General features: G+C 38.9%; 1 protein-coding gene across 2 annotated transcripts in view; it reads left to right on the forward strand.

Annotated features, from left to right (window-relative positions):
* Positions 1–27,114, forward strand: part of CHN2 (chimerin 2) — a 157,864-nt gene that overhangs the window by 67,248 nt on the left and 63,502 nt on the right. Inside the window, exons 3-6 of one of the 2 annotated variants that reach the window (XM_062508547.1) lie at positions 5,397–5,452; positions 21,115–21,146; positions 24,187–24,300; positions 25,995–26,280. In XM_062508547.1, coding sequence (XP_062364531.1) covers positions 5,397–5,452; positions 21,115–21,146; positions 24,187–24,300; positions 25,995–26,280 — 488 coding nt within the window. Of the gene's footprint in view, positions 1–5,396; positions 5,453–21,114; positions 21,147–24,186; positions 24,301–25,994; positions 26,281–27,114 lie in introns of those variants that run through there. The other variant, XM_062508555.1, reaches the window with a different exon arrangement.

The raw sequence follows: 27,114 nt of genomic DNA on the forward strand, positions 1-27,114 counted from the left end.
TTTGCATAGAGTTTTGATTTCTTATTTTCAGTCCTGGATAAATTTAGGTGACTATGTCACTGTTTACTGACATCAAAATCAAGGCTTCAATCCTTCTAGCAAAGGCAGATTTTCCTGTTTATGCAGAGTATTCAAATAAAGTGTTGCATGTGTCTATGGACAAATACTAATCAAAGTGCAGCAGTTTTCAGAACTCAAGTCTGACTGTTTTGACATAATGTACAAATTTCATTGAGCTATATTTGTAAAACACTGGACACTCCTAATGCAGAAGATCCTCACTTGCTTATGAAGAATTGTTAGAGTGTCACATAGATCTCACAGGTCACAAAGTTTTTCAGACTTTTTCTGATAACCCTGGGGCACAGACAATAAAAGAAATGGCAAGAATAATTTTATATTAACAGCAAGGAACCTGGGAAAAAGTTTGAAAAATTTCTAGCAGCCAGCAGCCTCTAGGCAGTGGGTTTGATTGCATTTTTACCTGAGAAGCAGATCAACTAATAACAGATTTCATTTATCATTCCAATAACAGATTTCTTTTTGTGGACTGCCATATGTTGGAAGTATTATAGAAAATGGTATATTGCCATTTTACCATCACTGAGGTGGTAAATAAATAAAGATAAGAATCACAGTGTGTTGGCAGGGCTTCTGGGGTGAGCTGATCCGGCTTCCCACTCAAAGCATGACTGTTGTTGGCTCTAGAGAAGAACAGCCATGGCTTTACATAACTGAGCCCTGAAAACCTGCAAGGGTGGAGCCTCTGCCACCTTTGTGGGTAACCTGCTCCAGTACTGCACTGTCCTCTTAGAGGAGAACCTGCTTCCCTTACCTGCTTCTTGGGAGGAGTAGGCAATTTATTTGACTGAACGAACACAGTCACTGCTGGTTTCCAGCCTCAGCACATTGTGCTTGAATTTTGAAGAGATGTAAAACCACTCTTTTCCTCCTTTTACCCCTGTTCAGATTGGCATGTGCTGAGTCAGTCATGTGTCAGTGCCACTTCAATGTTTGTTTGCATTATTCAAGATCAGTGTGTTGGTGGGAAGCAAAGTGGCAAGGCACAGAGCGTCAGCTGATGCCATGCTTCAGCTCCTCACGAAGTTTCCCTGCCTTCTGTCCTTCATCAAATAATAGGCACAGTGTCCGAGACTCATTTTTGTTAGAAATCAAGTCTTTGCTTCAGCCAAACACTTAGGTTCCTAATTAAGCATGTGAGTAATCCTGCAGAAATAGGACAGCTCATATTGTTCAAGCTCAGCACATGGATAAAAAATTCCTGACTGAGACGAGGCTGAGGAGGTAAAACTAAGGAACTTTTGAGACAGAAGGTGGAATGCTTCCTTGCTGCTTTATAAAAGTGATGATAGGAATTCTTCCTCTCCGCTGGAGCATCACTGAACACTCATCATAGGTGAGTTAAAGGAGAAAGCTTGAGGTCCTGACATGCTGCAGAATGGGGAAAAAAAAATAAGAAATGGGTGATAGCCTGGCAGAAAAGGAATAAGTGTTGATTTTTGTGTGTCACCCCTTTGTTTCTTAGGCAAATTGGATTTTGGAATTAGACAGTTCTTCCTAAAACATACTGTAGAATTTCCCTATTTCATCCCCTGAGACAAGACTCATGCTCTAACAGGAACAAAAGAGAGAAAGATATATTCTAACCAGCTACTTTACATCTCAAAGAAATGTTCCTCAAGTAATTCAGTAATAAATTTAAGTTTTGTTAACACTGTAAGTTCCAATGTGATTATGTTACTGTGAATGCTGGCAAGCTATCTGAAGCTACATGGACCTGATAAAGATGTTCAGTGGTCAGATAGAAGCTACTGCATTTTTCTATTTCAGTGCTGCATTTTTGCCTGATATTTAATGTGTATTATTACTGTGCATTTCATTTGCATCTGATGCTGAACAAAAAACCACTCCCAGTCTGATGCAGTTCTCTGAGAGCAGTAATAATACATTTTCTTTTTGCATGCAATTGACTTTTTATAAGGTTAATTTTCTCTGGGCTAAAATAATAATGCATCATTATGTTCTAGTGTCATCTTTTCTATGATCACAGTGGGTTTGTCTGTAACCTGCCTGTCAGTTCTAAATGCTGGAATTGACTGGGTCAGATGTCAATCACTGCTTGCCACTGCATTAAATGAGTGTGCTTTTCTATTATTTCACTTAACCGTGGTCTTATACATTGAATTCTGTTTTAAGATTTCGAGAGTGGGAAAATGAGGCAAAAAAATTGTTTGCCATGTGAGCAAGTAGGTGAGGGACGTGTGCCTTCTGAATCTCTGACCGTCCCCTGGACTGTGCTGGGGTCTCAGCAATGTCAGCCTCAGTTCGAGTGCCCAGCACTTTGGAAAAAGTGTATAATGAGATCAGGCAGAGCTGCAGGATGTTCAGCACTTCTGAAAATGAGGTCACTTAATGAGGTGTCTGTGCTCATTGGAACTTAGCTGTAGGGCACATTTTTCTCAAGTCACCTTAGCCATAATACTGCACTGTATTCATAGCCCATTAGCAGGCTTTCTCATAGCAATCATTTGAAGCAGAAACGGCAGCGAGCTTTCTAAAGCAAAACGCAGCTTTTGGTGGGGTCACACTGGCTTTGCTCCTTAATGTCTTTGTGAGACACTGCCCTCCTTGTTTTCCACTTAACTGAACTTTCACTGTTCTACCTTTTCCACCCTTGCCTTGCTGTGTGTCCTTACTGGGGATCCTTGGCAGCTGTGCGTCTGTCTGTCTGTCTGAACCTTCTCTGTTGTTCGTCTCCCATCGAGCTGCCCAGTATCCCTTACCACAGTGCCACTGGTGGTTTTCAGTCCTTTCTCTGCTCCCAGTCTGTCTTCTCTCCCTCCATCCAATGGTTCTGTATCTCCCTCCAGTTGTTTCACTGTTTTGTCTTACTGTAAGTTTAATGACTATCAATTTAAAGCTAATATGGCCAAATCTGAATTTTTTGTCTTCCAGAGGAAAGCCATTTCCCATTTGCAACATATTCTGTCTTGATCACGCTTGGGCCATTTTCTCATCCAGTACATTTAGCATATAATTTTTAATTATTTACTTGTATAGTAATAATCTTACTATGTTTTTTTCTGATGTATTTCTAAATCAAGTATGTTTCTCAGTTCATATTATTGCAGAGATTAATTACCCGCCTCTCTCTGAGAATGATGGAACCTTTTCCACTCTATTCAAAACTCAATTGTTAAGATGATTTGTCTTCCTTGCACTCATCATGAGTCCTTCCACGGATTTATCCCACTACATCCTATAAGCATCCAGTTTTTTGTGTTTGCTTTCAGGTCTTTCATGTATGTATCTGCCCTTTCCTGTTAATCATTCCTTCCATTGTTTTGTGAAATGCTGACTCTTCTCCCCACCCTTGCTTCTTTGGTGTTACCAGACTCAGAGATACTTTTGGTCAAGTTAGAGAGTTCTTTGCTTTTATCATTTCTCAAAAATGTAGCACATCACAAGATAGGCTTCCTGTGTGTTCTTCAAACCAACTTGTTTTGCATCACCCTTATCAAAGCTGTCTTAGAAACAACTCCACTAGCTTAATTTGCTGTGTCAGTCAATGCTTAACAGGTTTGATTATTGAAAAATGGATTTTTTATGAAGTATGATTTTTCAGTTAAAATTCAAATTAATTAATTGGGGAAATAGATTATTTACTTGAGAAGCAGTCATATTCTTGCCATGTTTTGAATTCTTAGAGTTCCTTCTCTCCACTGGAAATGGGGGGAAGAAAAAAGTTGTTATTTTACTCTTGGATGTGTTTAGTATTAAGCATCATTAACTTGCTCAATCAGTGGTTATGCTCATTTCAGACATTCAGAAGTTCATTCTAAAATCATGATATTGGGCTCCAGAATAATCAGATGTTTAAAAAACAATCTGTGATTTTTGAACAAAATTCTCATGCATTGTTTGATGCCTTATTCAGATACACAAGTGGTTTGATCACAAAAAAGTAGAAGTCTTTGAATCTTAACCACATGATTACAAGAGGTAAGAAGACCATATTTATCATGGAGTTATCAAAATACTATCAAGTTATCATAAATCTTGTGCAAAAGTAGCAGGAGATCTGACAGTGCTTGAGTGATACAGAGTAAATCCAAAACCTTGGTGGAAATTTAGAGCTGGATCACATCCAGCATTAAAATTGGTAGGGAATATAAGAAATTATGAACTGTCTTTCTGTGCCTCTCCAAGGAACGAGGGATGAAGGTTGGATCGGTTAATGAAGAGGTTATGGGTTTTTCCACTTTGACGTTAGCAGAAAGCAGGAGCCCCCAAAGTTTTAACATCAAGTTTGTGTAATGAACTTGGGTGCATCCCCACTTTCCAGATTTTGTTGCTTCTAGCCCCATTTAAAGAGAAGGTGCGGAAGGTGGGGAAAGGTGCTGAGGGCTAGCATCCACCTTTTCAATTTGCTTTCTGCAACAGGGCTTCTGTGTTTATCAAACCTAGAGATATTTCTATTCTTCCCATAATCTACCACCTTTCAGGGCATTATTCTGAGCTTCACTCACATTGTGAATAAACATGTCCTGGAAACTTGGTCTTCTGAAAAAATTCATGGGCACGATGTGCTCTTTCCAAATACAAGAAGGTCAGCATACAGAAGGCCTTTCTCGAGGGAGGCAATCCAAACCTCTGGGATTCTTACTGGACTTACAGAGAGACAGTCTGTCTGTGCTGGAATTGATTACTGTCATGCATGTCAGCTTCTTCTCACGACTCTGGAGTGGAAGGGAGGGAGAGGATCTCATTAAATACATGCAGTGAAGAGTCTGGGGCCAGGCAGCAAGTACCCCTAGCCTCAGGTCTCTCTCCTGCAGCCCTCAGAAGAGTTGCAAAATTGATCCAGAGCCATTTGAATAGGGCATAATTGCTCTGAAAGGAATGTTTGCTTGCTCCTCAGTAACTGCCAGCATATCTCAAAATAAATTATGGGACTATGATGAACCCATTCAAAGGTATTGAACTTTTTCCTGGCCTATCCAAAAAACTTCTGGTGTTACTGGTAAACAATCTGTTCTTGGCTTGTTACAGCATGGAATTTGCAAAAGTGGGATTTTATCCTGAGACAGGCCTAGTAAGTCTTTCTGGCTCATCATCCCTGGTGTAGAAATGTAAAAGCCAGTAGAAAAGGATAATACTTCTAACAGCTGAAGAACAGATGATTTGACTTAGTTTGCCAGTCAACAACCGATTTTCATATAAATTACTTAGACACACTGAAATACCTCATTTTGCTATCATCAGCTTTACATTTCCATTTTTCTTTGCAGCCCCTGGCTAAAAAGACTGCTCTGAATAAAAGTTTTGTGTATGTTGCCATTTTCTAATGATCTGTACATTTTTGTGTTTGACAGTGTATCAATTGCAACAAGAGGCACCACGTCCCAAGAGAATCATCTGTCCTCGGGAGGTCAGTTCTTTTTCTCTACCTTGTTATATCTGATGAATTGCCAGCAGCATATGATTACCAAAAAATCTTTTGTACAGTCTGTGAGTGTTATTTGCTTTAACTTCTCTTTGCTATTTTTTTATATAATATTTTTTCTTAAGGTTGATTAATTAAAGCTGGATAATATTTACTAATTAGACATGGCAGCCTGATTCTACCACTAGCAGCACCTTCTTTAGAAAAGTACTTGCTTTTCTGTGTGCTACCTAAAATTTTTAGTTTCCTTGTCAAAATGAAGGTGTATTTTTCTTCCCACATCTGCTTAATAACGTCTGTGTAATATGTTTCAACATAATACACATAGCTTCAGTTCTTTCTGCCAAGTACTGTGTTCAAGTTAAAATACTGAAATGATAGCCAGAGAGCTCTGTTCTTTCACAGAGACTTTGAAGATTATAGAATATTTAGAAATCTGCAGGGCTGCAGGTTTGGCTGAGTCATCTTGTCCCCTTGTTTTCTTCTTCTGTTTTTCTCCATTTCTACTTGCTTTAGTATGTCGGTTCATCAACCTGCATGGCAGAATTATAATGGAAAACATGTAGATGTCTCTGCTCAATCAAAAAAAACTGATAGCTTTGTCTCCTTTAATGTCAGGGACAAAATTTGTGCAAATAGACATGTAACATTAGCAGTAGAAAAAACAAACACGTGAAGTGATTGCACAGGGTGTAAAAGATGATGTGCAGGAAGACAGAAACAGTGGCTCATTGGTGTGATATACAGCTCTGCTCCCAGACATAATCCTGAGCTCTGTCCTGCTTCCCACACTTTGTGCCCATGAAAGCAGAGTCCTAGCATCTCTCAAACATTTAGATACTGTCTCAAAACACTTCTGTGTGAGGCAGGAGGTTTTGCAGCAAGGCACAAGTACTTGCCTGGGTTCATGAAGAAAATCCTTTGAAAAGCCAGGAATTGAGTACAGTTTACCCGAGTCCACCCAGAGCCTTAACTAAAAGAGTTCTGCATTTTTCTCTCAAGTGCCCTCTACTAGTTGCAGGGCAGGGAGAGCAGGCTCTTAGCCTCAGTCTGGAAGTCCTCAAGTCCTGTCAGTTTGGGATGATCCCAGGACATATTCAAAATGCCAGAGTGGGTGAACCCTTGTGTCATCCCTTTCTCCCTGTCAAAGATGAGGCTTGGGGAGAAGAAGTGTGTGCTAGCGCTCTGGGACTTCAGTGCCCATGTGCTGACAGGTTTTGTCAAGACCTTCCTCTCTGAAATCCTGAATGCAAACCAAAGGACAGTTAAGTCTCTGTGGCTCGTATTCTTTCAAAGAGAGGAGTAAAACAGAAAAGTTTTTCCTGAATTAAGATCACATAACAGATATCAAACTAGTCATGGTGTAGTTAAAAATATGAAGATTTTGAGGCAAAAAAAATAAGGTAAACAATTGATTTTCTTCCAGCACAGCCTTGGAGAAGTTTCTTTCTTTTCTTGATATCATTGTTTATCTATTTTGCCTGTTTCATATTGAGACTACTTTGAGGAAGGACTTGTCTTTAGAAAACCTGACTAATTAGCATTGAATGCTTAGAAAACCATGTCCACAATATGAACTCATCTTTGTGGGAATACAAGTGAATCTCTATGAATTTAACCCAAAATATATTATGGTAACTCAAATTGAAGCATTTTCTATTTTGCCTCCATGAGAGAAAATTTGAATCAAGGTAAAATAGTCAAAGTAATGTAGGAATTCTATTCTTGTTCTAGAAACAAGATTATCTACACAAGGGGAGTGAGTGTGCAGCTGTGAACTCCTTACCAGTGTGCTGTATTTAACTTATTTCCTTGAACTCAAGTTCAGTGTTACGTTCAGTGTTACTGAAGTTATCCTTTTTACCTGATGTTTAAAGATCTTACATATTTAGTGCCTATTCAGGTCACTTCTGAAAATTTGCAGAAAGAAGCTAAGATTGTACTAATTAAATAAATACATAATTGACAAAGCAGGACATAGCAAAACAAGCAAAAGATGGCAGTTTCACATGGTGCAGGTTTGGTTCTAGCTAATGAACCATTTTCAGTTGCTCACTTCATAGTCCTTCAAGAGTCCTACTTTGAGTTGTTTGGATTTTTGTTTTACATTAGTTAAACAGCTGAAAATACAGAGACTTTATTTAGGGGTTGGTATATAAAACTGTATGAATTCCCACCAATATGATCTTTGGTTCTTGTTACTTGGATTTCGAATCTTTGAGCAGCTCAGTTGTACGTGTTCACAACCTGATTGCCAGAAATACAGATTCTCTGACCCAAGACCCAAACAAACCACTGTGACACTGCTGATGTGCATTATTTTTGCATACAGTTGGGGAGGTGGGGCAGATGGGATGCTCCTGATGCCTAGAAAATGGCAACATAGACAAATATGTGGTTCAAATTATCAGTTTATATTATAAAGTACAATGGCACAGTGATTTTATAGAGCATCACAGATTATTTTAGAGAGGAAATTCAGTTCCTCTGAATTTCCTATGGCACCTATTACCTTTCTCATAGTCCTCAGTTTGTAAGGTGGTTGTTTTGGGGTTGTTTTTCTCTATTCTAGTTTGATTTCAGTGTCATCTGGTGATTTTACAGGCTTGCTTCACTAAAGATGGTGTTTTATCAATACTGAGTTTGCCAGTTACATAGAAAGATCTCAAAATCTAATTTTGTGTTATTCGTGAGAATATATTAATTGGAAATACAATAGGTATTTAGTACACAACTAAACGATGTATCTCTCCAATATCTGGAGGGAAGGTGTCAGCAGGATGTGTGGCTGATGGAAAAGATTTGTCTCTCTATGTTCATATCATAGGAAGTGGACTTTGCTGAGGGTGTTTCCATGTGTAATTTAGGACTCAAACTAATTTTTAAAAAATCTAAAAATTGCAAATAATTTTAGATCCTTCATGCTTGTGGGAAGATGTCTTTCATAACTGGCAAATTCTACACTGTTTGCAAGGAAATGGAAGCATATGCTGCAAACCAAATCTGTAACAACAACATATAATCAAGGATTGGAGATTGTTTTTCTTTCACCATTTAGCATTTTCATCATTCCTCCATATTTTCCATTGTAATCTTTCATATTCTCCACGTTCATTTGCTCTTCCATGACTTCCCTGTTGTTTCATAGTCACAGGGGTTTTAGCCTTACATCTCTGCAGTTCTACCATCTAATTTGTGCAGATTTCTTGATAAACTATATCTGTGGAGCCAGAAATTACTTCTCCTGATATGTAAACCACCAGACTAAAAGCTGGGACTGTTAATAAAACATGAATATTTATATCTTTGTGTCTTTGAGCTTTGCTATCATGATTTTCCTTTTCTTCTTTTGGTTGAATAAATACCTTGTCAGCAAAACCAGGGCATTCGTGCAGTGGGAATCATATTGAATGAACCATTTGGGCTTCAGGTATCCAGCATCTTTTAATTAATCACCACTGGCAGCAGACTAGTGTGAATATCCTACCTTCCCAATAACATTGGATTTCTGCCAATGTCCTCATTTGTAACCATATTCCTTCCAGCAGTGTTTTAATGATTTAGATTTTAAATAGAAAAATTCAGCTTAAAAGTGCTGTTCAGGTGGAGGAGTAGCTTTTAAATATTGAGTGGTGTGGTGATAGGCACCAAAGAATCTGATCCATGTTGTGAGGAAGTCATATTACAAGGTGTCTTTTAGGGTTTATTCTACAGAAATGCTTATGAAAAAAATTACATTCTCAGAAAATAACTCAAGCTTTCAACTTCTTTGTTTTATTTAAAAGGAACACGTCAAATGATTCTTGATTTTAAGAAGTATTTCAGGAGTGGATTATTCAAAGTTAAAATACAAGAAATGGAGGCTTTAACAAAGTAAAAGAATTAAGGAAGGATAGTGACATTACTTTGGACTATTTTTTGGTTAAAGAGTAGGCACATTCAAATTTTTTTTGAAGAGGGAATGCATCTTAGTCATGAGTTCTTGGATTAGTTGTGTAGAAATATTCATACCTGTGAACGGAATTCCCATTTTTTTCCAAGAAATCCTTAACTGTTGATAGCAATTTTTGAGCTGGTGAATTTGTCTGCATTCCTAACCTTCCACATTTCCTAATAGTGCCTTGGCCAGCCCAGTGTCAGCAACACTGAGAAACTTGTCTAAATTTTCCTAGTGTAAACAAAGCTTTAGAGCCCTAACTTATATTATTATGTAGAAAAATGTCGGTTAATTGCCTTCCTTGTCGTTCTGAATTCCAAATAGGTTGTGTCAGAAGTGATAGAGATTATTGTTTCTGCCTTTACAGCATAAAAAAATATGGTTTCTTGACCAAAAACAAATATGATTACAAAAGGGAGACTTTTCTCTGAAAAAAAAAAATTACTTTTTGCTTAAGTCATCGTAAGAGATTAAAATAATGATGTCATATTAGAGCATATTGCTGAAAGTCTTTAACCATCCAGAGGGTCAGAAACTGTTTTGACCCTCTGGGTATCCATTACCTAGATTTATCAAAACAAGTATATAGATAGTGGCATTTCATAATGCATAACTGTTGAAATGGTCACTAGCAGGTGAAGCTGTTGCCATCTTGTGCATTACCAGCTGCAAATATACAGGGTTATTGCACTTCTACAAAATTGAACTGTTGCAAATTACTCTTTGCTCAGTTCTTCCCAAAGTTATTCTGAAGCATAGGATTCAAGCTGAGAACAAAGCAATTAGAAGAGTATAATTCAAACAACTGCAATATTAAAAACACTGATTTTTATCACTCCTTCTTTCAGATACAGCAATACTTTATATTTGTGCATTAGGAAAAGCAAGCTTGAGCAATATTGTTAATATTCAGGCTTAGTAAGATATTTGAACAGTTTATCTGACTGGATAATCAGTATTTAATCCTTGCAATAAGTCTTCCATGAATTCCCTTATTCTGCTCATTTAATGACCTTTACAAGCTGAATATTTCCTCTTTGCCTCTGTCCCCATCTTTCTAAGAACAATTTCTATACTGTGATAAAGTACTAAAGAGCTGTAATAGGGCATTGAAATTGGCCATAAAATTGGTGGTAAATAATGGAGTAAATGTGAATTTTCATGGCACTTGTTCAAATCACTCTACTGCAAAAAGTCAGACACTGCCATGAGGTGTCTTTTACTGTCAGTCCTGAGAGCTTATCTGAGATAATTCAGAATATTATATTATCTTTCCCTTGGAAAGAAACCTCAGAGCACACACAGTGACACACCAAGAGACCCCATTAGACAGCAATTAAGTGAAAATGAGCAGAATAGTGCTGAAAACTGTTTTCATTAATGAAAATGTTTGTAAATATAAGACTTAATGGAGCCTATATTTTCAAATTCTTATAATATTGCTGATGCTTTAATTGTCTTTTTATAATCCTCTTTATGGTAGAAACAAAGAGGACACAGCAGTAGCTTGTGGGCAAATGAAGCTAAAGAGCAATTTTGAATAGACATTGACAAAAGGAGGAAAGTTCTTCAGCTGAAACCCATAGCAAGGAGGTGGAAAGCCTGGCTGCACTGGTGGTGGCTGAGAACAGTTAAAGGCCAGAAAAGGTGTTCAGTTAAACTGGTGCAGAGGGCCTGTGGAATGTCAAAATGTACTGTATCCAGCATCTCTCTAAACTGGCTACCTGCAGCTTTTTATACATAAATTTAAATTGTGGGTTTAAAATTTTGCAGAGAAATGTCATTTTTCTGTAGTAACTCCAGAGTGAATTTTGTCCCACAGAATGCCTGTGGTTTGCAGATGAAGGGAAGGAAAGAAGGGAGGCTAGAGTATTGCTTGCCTAAAATTCTCTCGCATTCATCATATCTGAGAAATTTGCTGGTGCTTTTTTCCACAGCATTTTAGTGACTGACAGGAAATCTCATCTCTCCTAGAGTCCATGAGTCTTGCAGTCTCTCTCTGCTGCAATAGTGAGGTGGTGGAGCACTCAGATGAAGCCACATCATTCTCATTTTAACAGTCCATTGACTACTGAACAGAGGAGAAAGCTTCCTAATTATTCTGCAGGCATGATAGTAAATATTTCATTTAAGTAGTTACAGCTAAACAAAAACTAGAAGAGATTTATCTGTTTCACTTGGATTTCCTCAGTTTTGATTTACTAATGGTATAGGTTATGATTTGCAAATTGGACTAGTGTTCATCAGAGGAATACAGTATGAGCCAGTCAGAGCATTTATTGATCACTATGGAGTGGAAAACTTAAAACCATCTTTTTGGAAGACATGATGGCAAGCTCTGATTTGTTTGATGAGCACAAACTGTATGTCTTTATGGACTGATGAACCTGCTAATTATCCCTCTGGGTTTGTTTGAAATCTTTGCAAAGTTTCACGCTCCCTTCCATCTCTCTTTGGAAGTGCATGATGTGTGTGTGTCTGTGTTTGTGATTTTTGCTATTCTCCTAGATTTTTATTTCCTTTTATCCTTGTTACATATCACTCTTTTAATCTGGTTCTTTTTATTTACACATGGTGTTGAATATAAAAATTTTTCAAGCCGAAATAAACTAAAGCCTCTTTCATATCTTGACCTAGATAAAGCTTATCAATAAACCTACACGTAGGTGAAAAAGCTATGTGCTTGTACAGATTTGAATACCTGTTCCAATACTGTTTCAGTTCAGGCCAGTATTCCTTGTGTCTGTAGAAGGGGGTCTTGCTGTCTGTGCTCTCTGACTTTGTGTCTGGTATCTTTTTTCAAGTTTCAAGATGAGGAACTGTCCTGGTTTAACCCCAGCCAGCCAAGCCCCATGCTAGCACTCAGTCACTTCCCCACCAGTGGGATTGGAGAGAGAATCAGAATAATAAAAAGTAGAAAGCTCATGGGTTCAGATAAAGACAGTTTAATAGGGAAAGCTGAAGCTGCGCACACAAGCAAAGCAAAACAAGGAATTAATTCACTGCTGCCCATGGGCAGACAGGTGTTCAGCCATCCCCAGGAGAGCTGAGCCCCATCAGGTGTAGCAGTTACTTGGGAAGACTAACACTATCACCCCAAATGTCCCCACCTTGCTCCATGTTCTTCCCACATCATGTACTGAGCATGATGTCGCATGGTCTGGAATATCCCTTTGGTCAGTTGGGATCAGCTGTCCCAGCTGTGTCTTCTCCCAGTTTCCCTTGCATCCCAGCCCCTCGCCAGCAGGGCAGCAGGAAAAGCAGAAAAGGCCTTGGGTCTGTGTAAACCCTGCTCAGCAGTAAAGAAAAATTCTCTGTGTTATCAACTCTGTTCATCACAAATCCAAAACCTCATGGCCTCATACCAGCCCCTGTGAAGAAAATTAATTCTTACCCCAATCAAAACCAGGAACTCAGAACATTGAGCAACTGATGAATTTGCATTTCCTAACATGAATAAATATAGAAACTTTGCACATTTCTCTGTCTTCCTTCCTATACTTCCTGTACATATAGCTAAAGACAAGAATGATCAAATGAGTCAGTTTTACACATCTTTTTGGAACTGTGGACTGTTGCAGCATGCGTCATAGGAATCTTTTAGTGCTTCTCAGTTATTACAGAAGGATCCAGAGCATTGATGTGGCTTGCTGCATTTGTCTGCTGCTGCTGGGGATATTTTTCTTCCCATTTAAATGACTCAAAAGATCATTCTTGAAAAAAGGAGCATAGTTTAAATGTTGTACTCAAATTTTTCATCCTGCACTCAGGGTAACATCGATATTCCTTTTACATTTAATGATGCCCTTACTGAGTGAATGGAAGCTACATAACAAAATAGATGACTCCTGCTTTTGCTGTTGAAATTGTTTGAACCTGACCCTGTCTCCCCTGACTGTTTAGCAGCAGCCTCCTTGATTAAGATTGATTTCATTTTATTTTAGCTCATGTTCAGGGGACCAATATTTTCTTTACTGCATGAGAAAATATTTGGATTTTCTTTTCCTATTCAGTCTTGATCTATTCTGTTAGAGCTGAGTATATAGAGAAATATGTTATGGTTTAGTAGCAATGGAGATGTCCATGTTGTGAGAGATTTTTGCTGCCTTCTGGAGTTCATAGTGTTTTGTCTGGTGTATTGATTATTGGCTGCTGGTCAGCTTGTTCAAGGTCATAGAAGGGAAACAAACCTGAGATGAAAATACCTTCAGAAAGGATGGCTTAAAGCAGCTCTTTTGAAAGTTTGGTACAATCAAGTATTTAAACAAGTGAATTAAATTATTTGAACATCATTTGTCTTTAAAAATGGTGGAGAGAACCTTGGCTGAGTGGAAATCCACCTGCAGTAAGTGCCACAGTAACAGTCACATCTGCAGAGCCTCCTGTGTTTCTTTGCTGTGTGTTATCCTTGTGCAAAAGAGTCATTATGCATTCTACCTTCTCCATAGGCTGCAGCATGCCATCAGAGCAGAGATGTGCAGCTTTGAACAGCAGTTAATAAAAGCATTCTTTGTGCTCTTCGTTTATGTCTTTTATTATTTTACATTCTTTCTAGTGGTGAAGAACACTCCTACCTTCTCCCTGGCACTGTAAATTTCTCCATAGAATTATTTTGTTAGAAGTTACCAAACAGAATTGGGCACTTCATTATGATGATGATGGATTTAAACTGGCTTCTGTTATTTAGTTAAGTGGTGACAAGTTTATCACTTGAAGGCTTGGCTTTCTGCTCCAGAACAGTTCTCTTGGTGCCTTGCCTTCTCCAGTGCTGCCTTCTCTCCTGAGAGCCTCATAGAGGTGGGCAGAGTATTATTGTAGTTTTATATGTGATTTTTACAGCCTGCTCAAGTCTGCTCCTTGCTTATCCCTATCTCCTGAGAACATTCCAGGCAGAGATGAGGAATAGGCTGACTGTGCTATCTTGGGGCCAGAAGAAACTCAAGATGTTGTTCATTCCTGTGTCAAGAAGATATGTTTGCATATCCATTTCTTAAAGCCTTGAAAAAGGCTACATGAGGATTTCTTAAGTGTCTCTGTTTATTTAGTTAGTGCTTAATTATTTTTAACATTTTTCTAAGTTCCATCTTCTTTTTTAGCAGTTGAAGCGTATTTCTTCTAGTCATATCCAGTCAATGCACAGACAATAAATTTATTTCCTTTGGAAAGCAGCCTTCACTGTACCTATCTGCTACATCCCCTCTCTGTCTTCTGTTCTTTAGGCCAATCTTTCTTCATGTCTTTTCACAGTTGCTAAATCCCTGCTCACTCCATTTATTTGCTCCAGTCCTTCTTCCAACATGGTGCTGAACCCACAGTCAGTATTCCATCTAGGGACTTTCTGTACGTCACAAGGAGAGGATTATTCTAAGGTGTCTTGTCAGCTTCATTCTTGGGTTTGTACCTCAGTGTGGCGTTCTGGGTTTGGCATTTTTTGCTCGGTCCAGTGATTTAAGTTCATTTATTGTTCTCTAACGATGGCAGGATCCTTTTCTGCAGAGATCTGTCGAGTCGGTGGTTGCTCTGTGGTGTTTTGAATGGATTTGACATCTTGCTCCCAGCTACTTTCTTGGAGGCACTGTAATTCTCTGCTGTTTCATGGCTAAATGTGCATCCCTCAAGTGGCCATAACACTGGCATCTCTGTGGCTCTGTGACTGACTGATAAAAGGAGATGCACACTTTAAACCATTCCTGTCACCTTTCTCTCTGGACAGCTTCTGGCACGTGGGCAGTGCGGGTGGAATATGTTCTGGGGACTTGGGCATTGCTAATTCCTTTCTGAGGAATGCTTTTGCTCCTTCCTCACCACACAATCAAAGTATAGGAACATACTGAGGAAGTTACACATGACATTAACTAAAAGTCTTAGGGGAGAAAAACATTTTTTATTATGTAGGTGCACCGTAAAGTTCCATAATTGGCCTGTCCTTGACTGGGGACTAGAGATGTTATGTTGCTGCTATTCCTACTGATGAAATTAGCAAAAGACTTTGTGGTGTGAAACGTTTTGCAAAACCAAGAGTTGTTTCTCTTTGAAAACACTGGTGCCAGAGAGCCTGACTAGGTAATAAGGAAAAAAAATGGTTAAAAGGTAAAAGAATAAAAGATAAATATTTCCCTTCCAAAAGAATGCTCTCTCAAATTGCTTAAGAATAATTGGTGTGAAATAATTTGTTCTATTTGGAGATGATTTTAGACATGCTAATTGATATAAGTAGAATTTTACCTTTAAAAAATGTAGAGAGAAAAAAAAGGCTCCATAGGAGTAACAAAATATAGCACAGCTTTCCTTCATTCCATTTAATAGGGGCTTGCAATTTCCCTTAATCCGTTTTGGTTGTTGATTGTAGGTATAAAGTTTGCAATGGGCTTATGATAAATCTGCCAAGAGCTGAACAATACAGACAATAAACTCCTTTTCTTTAGAGTCTGTTTTTTACTGGGCTTGTCATGAAAGCTTGTCTTCCAACCCTTCTATTTCTCTTTATGTCAAACTGAGCTGAAAAACATATTTATATCCAGTCAACCAGAGTTACTGAAAAATAATTAGGATTGTTCCAAACAGAAAATATATCAGATTAAACTTCCTTTGGGAAAATGCCTCACTGCCTGCGCTGAGTAAACACAGCAACGTTATTACCTCGTGGATCTTGCTTCTCTCTTCTTTCTGTATTTTGAAGAACAGAGAACCAGGTGCAGCTACCCACCTTATTGTTTCCCTTCCCCTTTTATATTCTCATCATGGATGTATTAAGGTAGTGGCTGAAATGGGTCCACAGTACACAATGTTATACTGTGCTGGCCCTTCTGACTTAGAGAATTGCTGTCCTAGGGGGATTTCTAAACTTTCATTCCAGCATTTCTAGATTTCAGCTCTGGCCACTGGATAAGGAAATCTGTCTTGTGCAATGAAGCTGAAGAGAAATTAAATTTTTCTGAAATTAGGGTTATTCTATTTCTGTGGTAGTACTTATGCAGAAAGAATTCTTCAGGGTATCTTGAAATCTTCAGTGCAGTGTGGCTGGGATGTCAGTGCTTGCATTGAAAATCTGTCACATTAGGGGATTCTCACCTCCTGCCTGCATGATTCCCAGTAGTTTTGTGACGAGTTATCTTGCCCAGTGGTGTGGGAATTTAATATAATAATCCGTACATTAGTGGGAGTATGTCATGCTAGGGCTAAACCATCCTGGCCAGAAGAGGAGCCACAAATCCCAGTGCACTGAAATTCAGTAAACTTCAAAATTATGTAAACATAATATATTGAATTATTTTCTTCTCAGTGTTGACATCAAATCCAAGTACAGCCTTGAGGGATATACTGTAACATTGTAAAAAATATGTAACAGTAGTCTGTGAACAAGTAAGGGTTTATTGGGGGCTGGGGAGAGGGAATCAGGTTTGGCAGGCTGGGAGTCAAGGCTGGAGTATGCAGTCTCTCAAACATGAGCTTCCAAAGGCCTTTGTAGAGTTCCAGGAGAGCTGTGCAGGGTTTCATTTCTCTTTGAGCATGCATCAAGATTAGATGTCATTGAATGTTGCTGGCTTTGTAAGATTACTGGATTAGTAGTGATTTAGGTTGTTTTACCATACATCTTATTTCCTGATCAAAGTGACATGAGTTTTAAACAATTTGGGCATTTGCTGGCATTTCACAATTTATCCAACTATGAATTCCATTAATGATTTTCAGCATATTCCCCATATGAACAGCCAGAAATGCCTGCTCTGGAAGAACATTTTTGGTTTGAAATTGGCAATAATGCCTTTTTCTAAGCCAAAAAATTATCATCTCACATCTGAATTGAAAGCTGCCACATACTTTCAGTGGAGAGGGAGAAACCATTTAATTTATCTTCTGTATGGGGAAAGTAAAAGCAAGCTGTGATGCTCTTCAAGGCAAAATATGTTTTCACTAGTGAAGAGCTGTAATTTACCTTGTGTAATTTTCCTCATTTTTGTGCTTTGTTTTTGTCTGTTGGTGTAAGAATCCATAAATGATTCAAGCCCTCTGATTTCCCCCCTTGCCCCATGTCTAGGGAGTTTTGCATTAGAGCCAACTGGTTGCCTAGGAAAGGTGGCTCTTTTTTCAGCAAGGAAATTGTGAGGACTGTAATGAAAGTGATGAAAGTGTTCTTCATGGGCATTATCTATGCAAAAAAACCCCAAAGTGTATGTGTCCTCAGAATAGGGCTGATTGTTCTGGGCTCCTACCACCAGGAGGATTTTCTGCTCTTTCTGCTGCTGAGAGTTCTTTTAGGTGGATCTGCTTGATTTTGTGTGTTCAAGCCCATTTATAACAGAAGAGGGAAAGCTAATCCCAACTGAATTTGAGTCACCTTTGCCTTCTGGAATACACAGAATTTCCCTTGAAGTTTTTACAGAGTCTTCAGTCGGCACAAAACAGACCTGCTGGATCCTTTGATATATTTTTAAGCCTCTGCTTCATCAATTGTGCAGGCTTTTGGTTTATTTCCAAGTTCAGGCCAGCATTCTGGTTTTGATGCAGAGACCCTGATGTTATTTTTGATCTTTTATCTTGCTTTAACTTTGTTTCCTTGTGTTTTTTCCTATTGGTAAATTTGGTTAGGAGAGAAATTATTATTTCAGGGTAAAGGTTGCAGTGAGAGGATTTTTAGATTCTGAAGCATCTGGATGGTCTGACAGGTCAGGAGCTTCATTTCAGGAAATACTACAGTATCTTTCCTGTCTAAAGCCAATACTGAAGTTGTGGTGATTTTGGACACATGAATTATATGTTGGAGTAAAGGTTTCTGTTTTATGGAATAGGAAGAAGAAGAGAGAAGTAGGAGCTTTGTGTGGATTCTCAGTAGAGCAAATATTTTACCTCACGAACAGCAAGGAAAGTGGAAATCACATTATCCAGAGTGGTTCAGTCAGTTGCTAGTCCAATGATAAAAATTTCACAGAAAAGTTTCTATTTTTACATAAATAGTGTGAGAAGGATGAAAAAATGTGCCTCTCTTTGTTCGAGGTGTTATTTCCAGATTGCTTTTATACTTTATATATGTATGGTTACCTATATGTACATATATGGAGGAATCTGTGCTTAAAGCTAATTTCAAAGGTGGGTCTGAGTAACTCATTTTTCTGAGGTAGATTGAAAGTGTTGGGGTTTATTCTGTATATAAATGCAATCAAGGTAAATCTGTATTTTTAAATAGAAGTAGATTCTGACTAATAAATGAAAGTCATGTTTTACTTCTTTTGTCTAAGTGCTTTATTTAGCAATTTTCAGTACACTGAGTAGCCTTTTTTTCCATGAAAGAGAGGGTTGCAAGTGGTGGTCTTACGTAACCCAGCTTCTGATACCAAAATTTTAATTGAGTTGCCAGCTAAATCTATGCTTTCAAGGGTTATTAAGGTCTATAAGGATGACAGGAGTGCTGCACAGTTCCGAGATAATGCAGTCATATAGTGCTATTGAAGATGAATGTATGAACAACCTCCTTTCAGAGGTAATATGTCTTTTCTTGATACCATTTTTTTACTTAAAAATAGAAAGTTAAATTGAATTCATGCGCTTTCTTCTCTACGTTTCCATATATGCACATAGAAACACAGCACCTGCACTTGTCTGTTCCTTTGATTTTTGCTTTCTCTTCACTTCTGTGTTTTCTTTTCTCTCTTATTCCTGCCCCTCAGAGCTCAGAAATGTTTGTATCAAGGTATTATTCCTGGGCAGGAGTTCCAAGGGTATGATACTGCTATTGTTAGTGCCGTGCCAGAAAAGAAATGCCGAGCTGGGAAAGAAGCACAGTAAGGACTTGATTGAACTCCCATAGGTCTTCCATTGAAGATTCTCATTATCTTGTACAGACTTTTGTTCATCTTGTGCTGTGTTGTAGCCCTAGTGACTGCAGGGTAGAAAGTCAGCTGCTTCTCTTCAGTGCTTGGTGTGTGGAATCAAAAATGTGACAGTTACGCATTTGCTATTCAGAAAGGAAAAAAAAAAGGTAAAGAAAACCTTTGCCAGTTCAAAGTTTTTATGAGCGAAATAATAAGAATTCATGAAAACAAGAACAAGAGCACTTGTTTCCAGTCAGAAAAATTGAGGGAAAATCACCAAGTGGGTTTTATGCTAAAGAATGTAAGACTCTTGAAACCGCAATGTGTCACACACGCGTTACCGTGTTATGAAGCAGCAGTTCCACCGATATAGACATCTCCATTGAGATACACAGGTAATCTCCAGTAATCTGGAGACTTTGTGTGCGCCGCAGATGAAGTTCTGCCACGCTCGCTGTACGAATGGAGCCGCAGCCCGACGAGGCGACACTGTCGGTGCGCTCTGCGGCTGGACAGGGAGCGGCTCTTCCCGCAGGCGCCTGAACAGAGAGCTCCGGGCGTTAATGAATGAAATGAATGAAATGAATGAAATGAATGAATGATGCCCGGCCGGGCCCCGCTAACTGGGGCGCCCGCGGGAGCGGCCCCGCGCCAAGGCTGGGCGGGCGGCGCCCCCTGCCGGCCGCACCGCGGGATGCCCGGGAAGGGACAGACGGACACTGGGACACACGGACATAGGGGACACAGGGACACACGGACATAGGGAGCACAGGGACAGACGGACATAGGGAGCACAGGGACAGACGGACACACGGACACAGGGACAGATGGACACAGATACACACGGACATAGGGACAGACGGGCACACGGACACAGATACGCAGGGACACACGGACACAGGGACAGATGGACATAGGGAGCACAGGGACAGACCGAGACACGGACACAGGGACAGATGGACACAGATACACACAGACACAGGGAGCACAGGGACGCACGGACACAGGGAGCACAGGGACACAGAGACGGGGACAGACGGACATAGGGACACACAGACACAGAGACACAGGGACAGAGGGACACAGAGACACATGGACACAGGGAGCACAGGGACACACAGACACAGGGACACAGAGACAGGGACAGATGGATACAGGGACAGACGGACATAGGGACACACAGACACAGAGACACAGGGACAGATGGACACAGAGACACACGGACACAGGGACACACGAACAGACGGACACGGAGACACATGGACCGGGAGTGGCACTGCAAACTGGGAGTCTGCCCAGCATCTTCCAGTGTACTTTGGGTCAGCCCCACAAAAGCTTGGGGCTTGGTGAGATTTAGGACTAGGTCTGAATAAATAAAACTCTGTTTTGTTTTGTTTTTTTTTCCAAGGATATCAAACGTTTTGTTTTCATTCATTTGCCATATAAAGGTAGAAAATACATATAAAGGTATGTAAATGTCCATGAGTATATATAGTATACATACATAATGCATACCTAATATAAATAAGGGGTATGCAAATGTATACAAAGGGTATATAACACAAACAGTCTTACTTTATGTTATAAACACTAAATTGGCTAAACTGAAGTAAAATATTCTTTGCCTGTTTGGTTATATTTCATGCAGTTATATGTAGTTCTACATTTTGACCACTGATACATGTTTTCCCTCACAGAAATATATCAATAAAACTACCTTTTCTGTTTTCATTTTTCTGTTCTTCTGCATAGTCATGTTCCAGTCAAAGTTTTGAGTCTGCAGAATATTGTAGTTTAGATGGGTGCAGTAGTCCTCTTTATTAATAAAGAGTAATTTATTTTATGTAGTTTATTTAGAATTATGTTTTTAATACTTTTTTTTTCATTCTTTCAAAATTTAGGTGGAGAACAGACCAAAGTATTATGGAAGAGAGTAAGTGTTTTTCTCTTTTAAGTGTCTGTTGGGTATATCCAAAAGCTGTTACTCTAGAACTAAAAAAGAATAGGCACAATGGAGGTCTAATAAAATATTTTATTTTACCTTTCACTTCAACTGGGAGCCAAATACAATGAAAGCCTAATACTATAGCTGTGTTACAGTTCATTGTTGCTGGTCACAATCCTTGGATTATGCTGTTGTGTGAGCCTGCATGTTTATTTTTCTTCTCTCAGGAGAGTTTTGAGCACAAAATAATTGTCTGGGGTATTCCTTCCTTTTATTTTAGCTGTTGTTTAAATCTGCTAGTGGTTCTGCACTGCCGGAGAAGGGGAGAAGCAGCTTGTGTCTCTCACTGCCTTTTTGTGTATGCTTCTTTCACCACCCTCCTGAGTGGTGAAAGTGTATGCATACTGCTGCTTGTGTAACTGCTGTTCTCCCTGCTAAAGCTATGGGGTCCAAAATACCCAAAGAAGAGGTGTATTTTCCTGTGAAGGAAAGTAACAAACCACTGGAGTGTAATTCCTTTGTGCTAGCAGTCTTTTTGCTGATAAATAACCAGGAAGGGGCTGTGCTGTGTATTGGCACGGAGATCTGGGCAGGTGAAGTTGAAAGGTGCAGCCACTGCAGCAACCACCCAGCCTTGGCATTTGGCCTTTTCCAGAGTAATATGCTGAGACCTCAGCCCTTACCACTAGCTGAATTACTTAGATCCCATGTTCTACTTTTTATTCCATCCCAGACATACCATCTGTGTTTAATGATCCTTTTCTACCATCAGAAACCCCAAGAGCCAGTAGCTTTGACCCTAATTACCGAAGTTTCATTTTTAAAATATTACCTTTGCCAATGAGGAATTCAGATCTAGCCAATGGAGCTGAAGACAGCAGCTAGTTGAGTAACATGTCACATTTCCTACAGCAGGATTTGTAAAACCATTGCTGCAGTCTCTTATCCAGGAATGTGCCTGGGTTTGTGGAGCAGCAGGGATGACAGGAACTGTAAGATGTCACTTTGGTGAACCTGTCCAGGCAAGATCACCTTAGTTATTATCATTCAGAAAAGATATTTCAGAAGTACTGAGGTAGTCCTATAAAAGCAGTTGACTCAGTACTGAGTAGTACTTGGAAAGAGAAACAGGAATTTCTAGGGAAAGAAGCTGGAAAAGCCATCATTACGTTACTGTATAAATCTGTGATGTGCCTGCATTTTAAGCAGCACACATATTCCTGGTCCCTCTCTACCCTTTCCTCTTCCATCCTTCTCTCAAAGGTTATGGGAGAAGAGAAATTACTGCAAGGGGCAGCAATGGTGGAGCAAAGGGTTGCAGCTCCTGCCAGGGGAGAGCAGGTCCCCTCAGTGGTGCCCAAGAAGGGAACATGCACAGTGCCTTTTTCAAGTTCATTGCCAGAGCCAGCTGCAAAAAGAGGCCAAAAGCATCCAAATCTAAAAGTGAGATTCTCAAATATGTGAAGGGTAAGGTCACAAGTGATCAGATACAATTGTGTCTAAAGCAGTGATGGATAGAGAGGAATGAGAAGTGAAAGAAGTATGTCACTGCTTCCTGCACTCTTTCTGTAAGCATTTCTTGTCGGCTGCTGCCAGAAGCAGGCATTAGTTCGGGGGATCTTGTAGCACATACAAGCATTTTTCATGCTTTCATAAAAATGTACTAAAAATATCCATAAGAAAGCCCAAATTACCCAGTGCTTACCACCCATGGTTAAAGAAATTTCACAGGTGCCCCAAGTATCACACCCAAGTGATTTCTTAAATCAATCATAGATATTTTGTCCTAATATCTAAACTAAAGTCTGCTGTATTTTATGGGGAATATATCATGCTTATTATTTTTGACTACAATTATGAGTTTACTGGTAAAATCATGTTTAAGTTATGTCATTTAGAGGATGTTTGTCCCCTACCTGTACAGAGAGGAAAGATTAATCAGTTCACATTACCTTTAACACAAAGTCACACTGGAAAGGTCATCTGAACCTAATATTTTCAACATGTATTAACTGTGAAAAGACAACGTAAAGAGAACGGAACAGTTGCATTTACATCCAATGTGTCTTTCTTCTCTTTCACTACCAAGCCAGAGGCAGTGTTAGGAATGTGCCACTTCATATGTATTGTCAGAAAAGAGAAAATGCTGAAGGCCAGTAGATTTTAGTGCCTTTTTTTAGACAGCAGCAAAAATAGAAACTTTCAAAACCTCTGAAGAGACCCTCAGAGATCTATCAGCTAGCAAAACGTGCGTAGGAGTTAAGACTCAAACTGCTGTCAAGACTGAATTTGTACTTAACGGAGAGATCACTGCTAAATATTGGTTTTCATAAGGTTAATTGTGCATCCTAGGCCCTCTTTCTTTCTTAAAATAGCAATGACAAAAGAATCAGAGAAGTATTGCTTTTTTCCAGCACTGAATGAGGAGCTCCTTGACATGAAGAAAACAATGTTTTTCTCAAGACTTCTCTGTACTTTCTTCTACTTTAATATATGCAGAATAGATTCTTGAATAATTGTTTCCATTTTTGTCCCTGTTTTCCTTACAAATCTGAGGAAGCAATATAATATTAAAATAAAGCAAATTGATTATAATACCTATGATTTTAATTATACTTAAATATTTATGCATATAAATGCTTATCTTTAAATAACCACATATTAAAATGCAATAATTTTTTTTTAATGCCTTTTTGCCTAGTATTCAATTCTTTTGGAAGGCTACTAGAAAGGAGACAACGAGGAGGGGCATAGACTGGTAAAAGAGAAAAGTTGTGAAAAGACATATACAGAAAATAATGTTTGGGTGTAGCTGAGTTAATCCTGTCTGAAAGTGCATTTGCAATGTAATTTTTGTGTCTATGCTGAACTTCTCTAGGCCAGGTGACCATCCTGCTCCTTGGATGCTACCCTGATGGCTTAGACCACAGTGCTCGAGAGTGCTGATGTTTTGAAATGTTTTCTGTGGTGGAGAAGGACGTTATTCTGGTTGGATTATTCTGTAAATCACTGGAATATCTCTCCTTAGGTTTCACGGGATCATTTCTCGGGAGCAAGCAGATGAAATACTTGCTGGTGTAGAAGGAGCGTATATTCTTAGAGAAAGCCAGCGGCAACCCGGCTGCTACACCCTTGCTCTCAGGTAAATGCAGGTTTAATAGAGGCTTGTAGTTCCACTGTAAATGTGTTTAATGGAGTGGATTATATTGGTTTTTTTTGACTGAAGTCTGCCACCACTGCTAATTAATGCACAGTGTCATACCAGAGTGCTTTCACACCCTCTTGTCAGCAGTTTGACCATCATGGTACTGCAGCAACCCAGTCTGTTCCTTCAGCACCTGGCTATGAAGTCCTTTTTCAGAAGCAGTGCCCATTTTCAGATTTTTTTTTTAACCTAGAGTTTAGTTTTGCAAAGATGAATTATCTCCTTCAAGATGAGGATATATATAAAAGATGTGAGTGAATACAGAACAGGAACGCATCCCAGTAGAGGACACAGGCAACTTGTCCTCTGAGCTCACTGTTGTGTAAAAACACCAACAATTACCTGTGATAATAACCCCAAATAAAGCTGGAAAATCATGGGATTCAGAAGCTGAAAACTGGCAGTTTTCTTCCCTAGTAGGAACTCAAGATTTTGTAGAAATACTTTGAGAATCAAGGGTTGCTGCTGCTCAAAGAAGTAAGAGTCTGCTATTCAACTGAACGAAAAATTTACTGGAAACCCAAGCTCCAAACTCTCTGCCCCTCACAGTTGCCTTTCCTGGCTTAGCTGTGTCATTCAAAACTTGCCCACTCAGGTCTTAAAATACTGTGTATTAGCAGCAAGAGGACAAGATACTCAGTTGGGTTTTGATGAAACAAACTCCTTGGCAATATTCTGCAATTTTTATAGCATTATTACTCCTGTGAGATATACACAAAATAAAAGTCTGCATTTTTTCCCCTCTTCTAATAAGACACTAGAAGAAAAACACTTTGAGGAGTTACCCCAAGTAGCTGTGAAAAAATGCTGAAATCATGCTTAGAATTTGTATTGATGTGCAGATGGTAAAGCTGGAAAAGCTGGTGAGTCATGCCAACTAAAAAGTGGTGTAAATTAAAACCAGTTTGTGTCAGCTGAAAAAGAACAAACACAACTTTTTAGGGCTTTGGAGGAGATTTCAAAATTAATAATAATAAAAAAAATAAAGTATAACAATTATGGCAAAAAGTCTATTGTTTTGATGAAACAACATGTTTTTAAATCCATCTGCTTAATTATTTGTAGAATCAAAAACTGAATTTAATTATAAATTGGGATTTTATATGAAAAATGTGGGCGAAAAATAAGGCTTAAACCATATGAAGTCCCAAAAAATTTGCAGAGACATGCAGTTTTGATGCAATATAAGGACCATTTAACGTAGTATAGTATTTTTGAATGCTTTAATCAGTGATGGGATTCCAACCTCAGTGTCACAAACTGAATGTGCTGCTACAGCACTTGGATTATTAAAGCACTTTAAAAATCCCAATAGATTACACTTGCTGTAAATAAGGCTGGAGTTTTCCCATATAACTTTGGATATTTAATTGAATTAGGAGCTTGGTCTCCCTGGCTTCCTGACAGAGCGTGATTCAGACACTTAGGATTTTGGTTACTTGGTAGACATCCATCTCTTTGTTGACGGTAAATATGCCCCTATGTGGTTAGGCACCCAATTTCTGCACATCAAGTATGCTTCAGAATGGAAGAGCCTTCAACACAGTCTGAATTCTTTCTCTCTTTTTTCTCTCCCTCTGTTTTTTGGGGTTTTTTTGTTTGTTTGTTTTTTTTTTTTCTCGTGTTCGCAGGTTTGGTAATCAGACCTTAAACTATAGGCTGTTCTATGATGGGAAGCATTTCGTCGGGGAGAAAAGATTTGAATCAATCCATGATCTGGTTACAGATGGCTTGATAACTTTGTACATAGAAACAAAGGCTTCTGAGTACATTTCCAAAATGACAACCAACCCCATATATGAGCACATTGGATATGCCACTTTGCTTAGAGAAAAAGTGTCCCGGAGGCTGAGCAGAACAAAAAATGAATCAAGAAAAGCAAGTGTAACGAGTGAAGAAAATACTCCAGTTGAAAAGGTAAGTATTCAGTTTAAAATTTTCTTGATTAATATCAGTCTTTCTATCAAACCTGAGAAGAAAAAGTTTTGTCAGAAGACCTGTTTCTGTTTTCCTGTACTTTTATAAGTATTGCTATCCCACTGCAAAGTTTACATCCTGTTAATATGACCTTGACTCCCAACTAATATTTGACTGGAGCTTATGATGAAAACTTTCTAATAAGCACGAAATGCAAATGTTTTCACCATGTAAATATATGGGTATATACTATTTATCTTAAGAGCTGCATCTAAAATTGGTCACAGATTATTTTTTTCCCTGTATATGCTCAATGATTTTCCGCAGTAGTATTACGAATCTGGTTCCCACTGACCCTTCACCACAGCTCAAGTTTGTTATCTTTCTGTACGTGGTTCAAAGCTCCTCTTCTCTGACAAGCTTCTGGTGGATGGGTCTCAAGTTGAGATGTTATGTGTTTTCTTTCCTTCTCATGGATCTGAAAGTGGGCTGTTGTCTCTTTGCCTCCATTTCTTCTTGCTCTTCTCATCTGAAGTGGGCTTTGCTTGATCTCCTCTTATGCAGTCATATCCCAGAGGGTTGTACGAACTAGGACTTACATAAGGATAAACTGATGAGCATGATTTTGTGCAGTTAGCAACCATCTGAAGATTTAAAATTAGAAATTATTTTACATATGACAAACAGCTTTGTAAGCAGTGGCATGTGGATATTTTCATTTCCCAGGTGGTATGGCAGCAAGAGCTGTCAAATAAAACTTTGTTTTTGAGTCTGGTCCTTGTGCTGAATTGACTTACTGACATTTTTTAAGCATACTTCTGCAGTGTGACAGTT

Source organism: Cinclus cinclus, chromosome 1 (assembly GCF_963662255.1).
Source record: "Cinclus cinclus chromosome 1, bCinCin1.1, whole genome shotgun sequence".
Taxonomy (NCBI): Eukaryota; Metazoa; Chordata; class Aves; order Passeriformes; family Cinclidae; genus Cinclus; species Cinclus cinclus.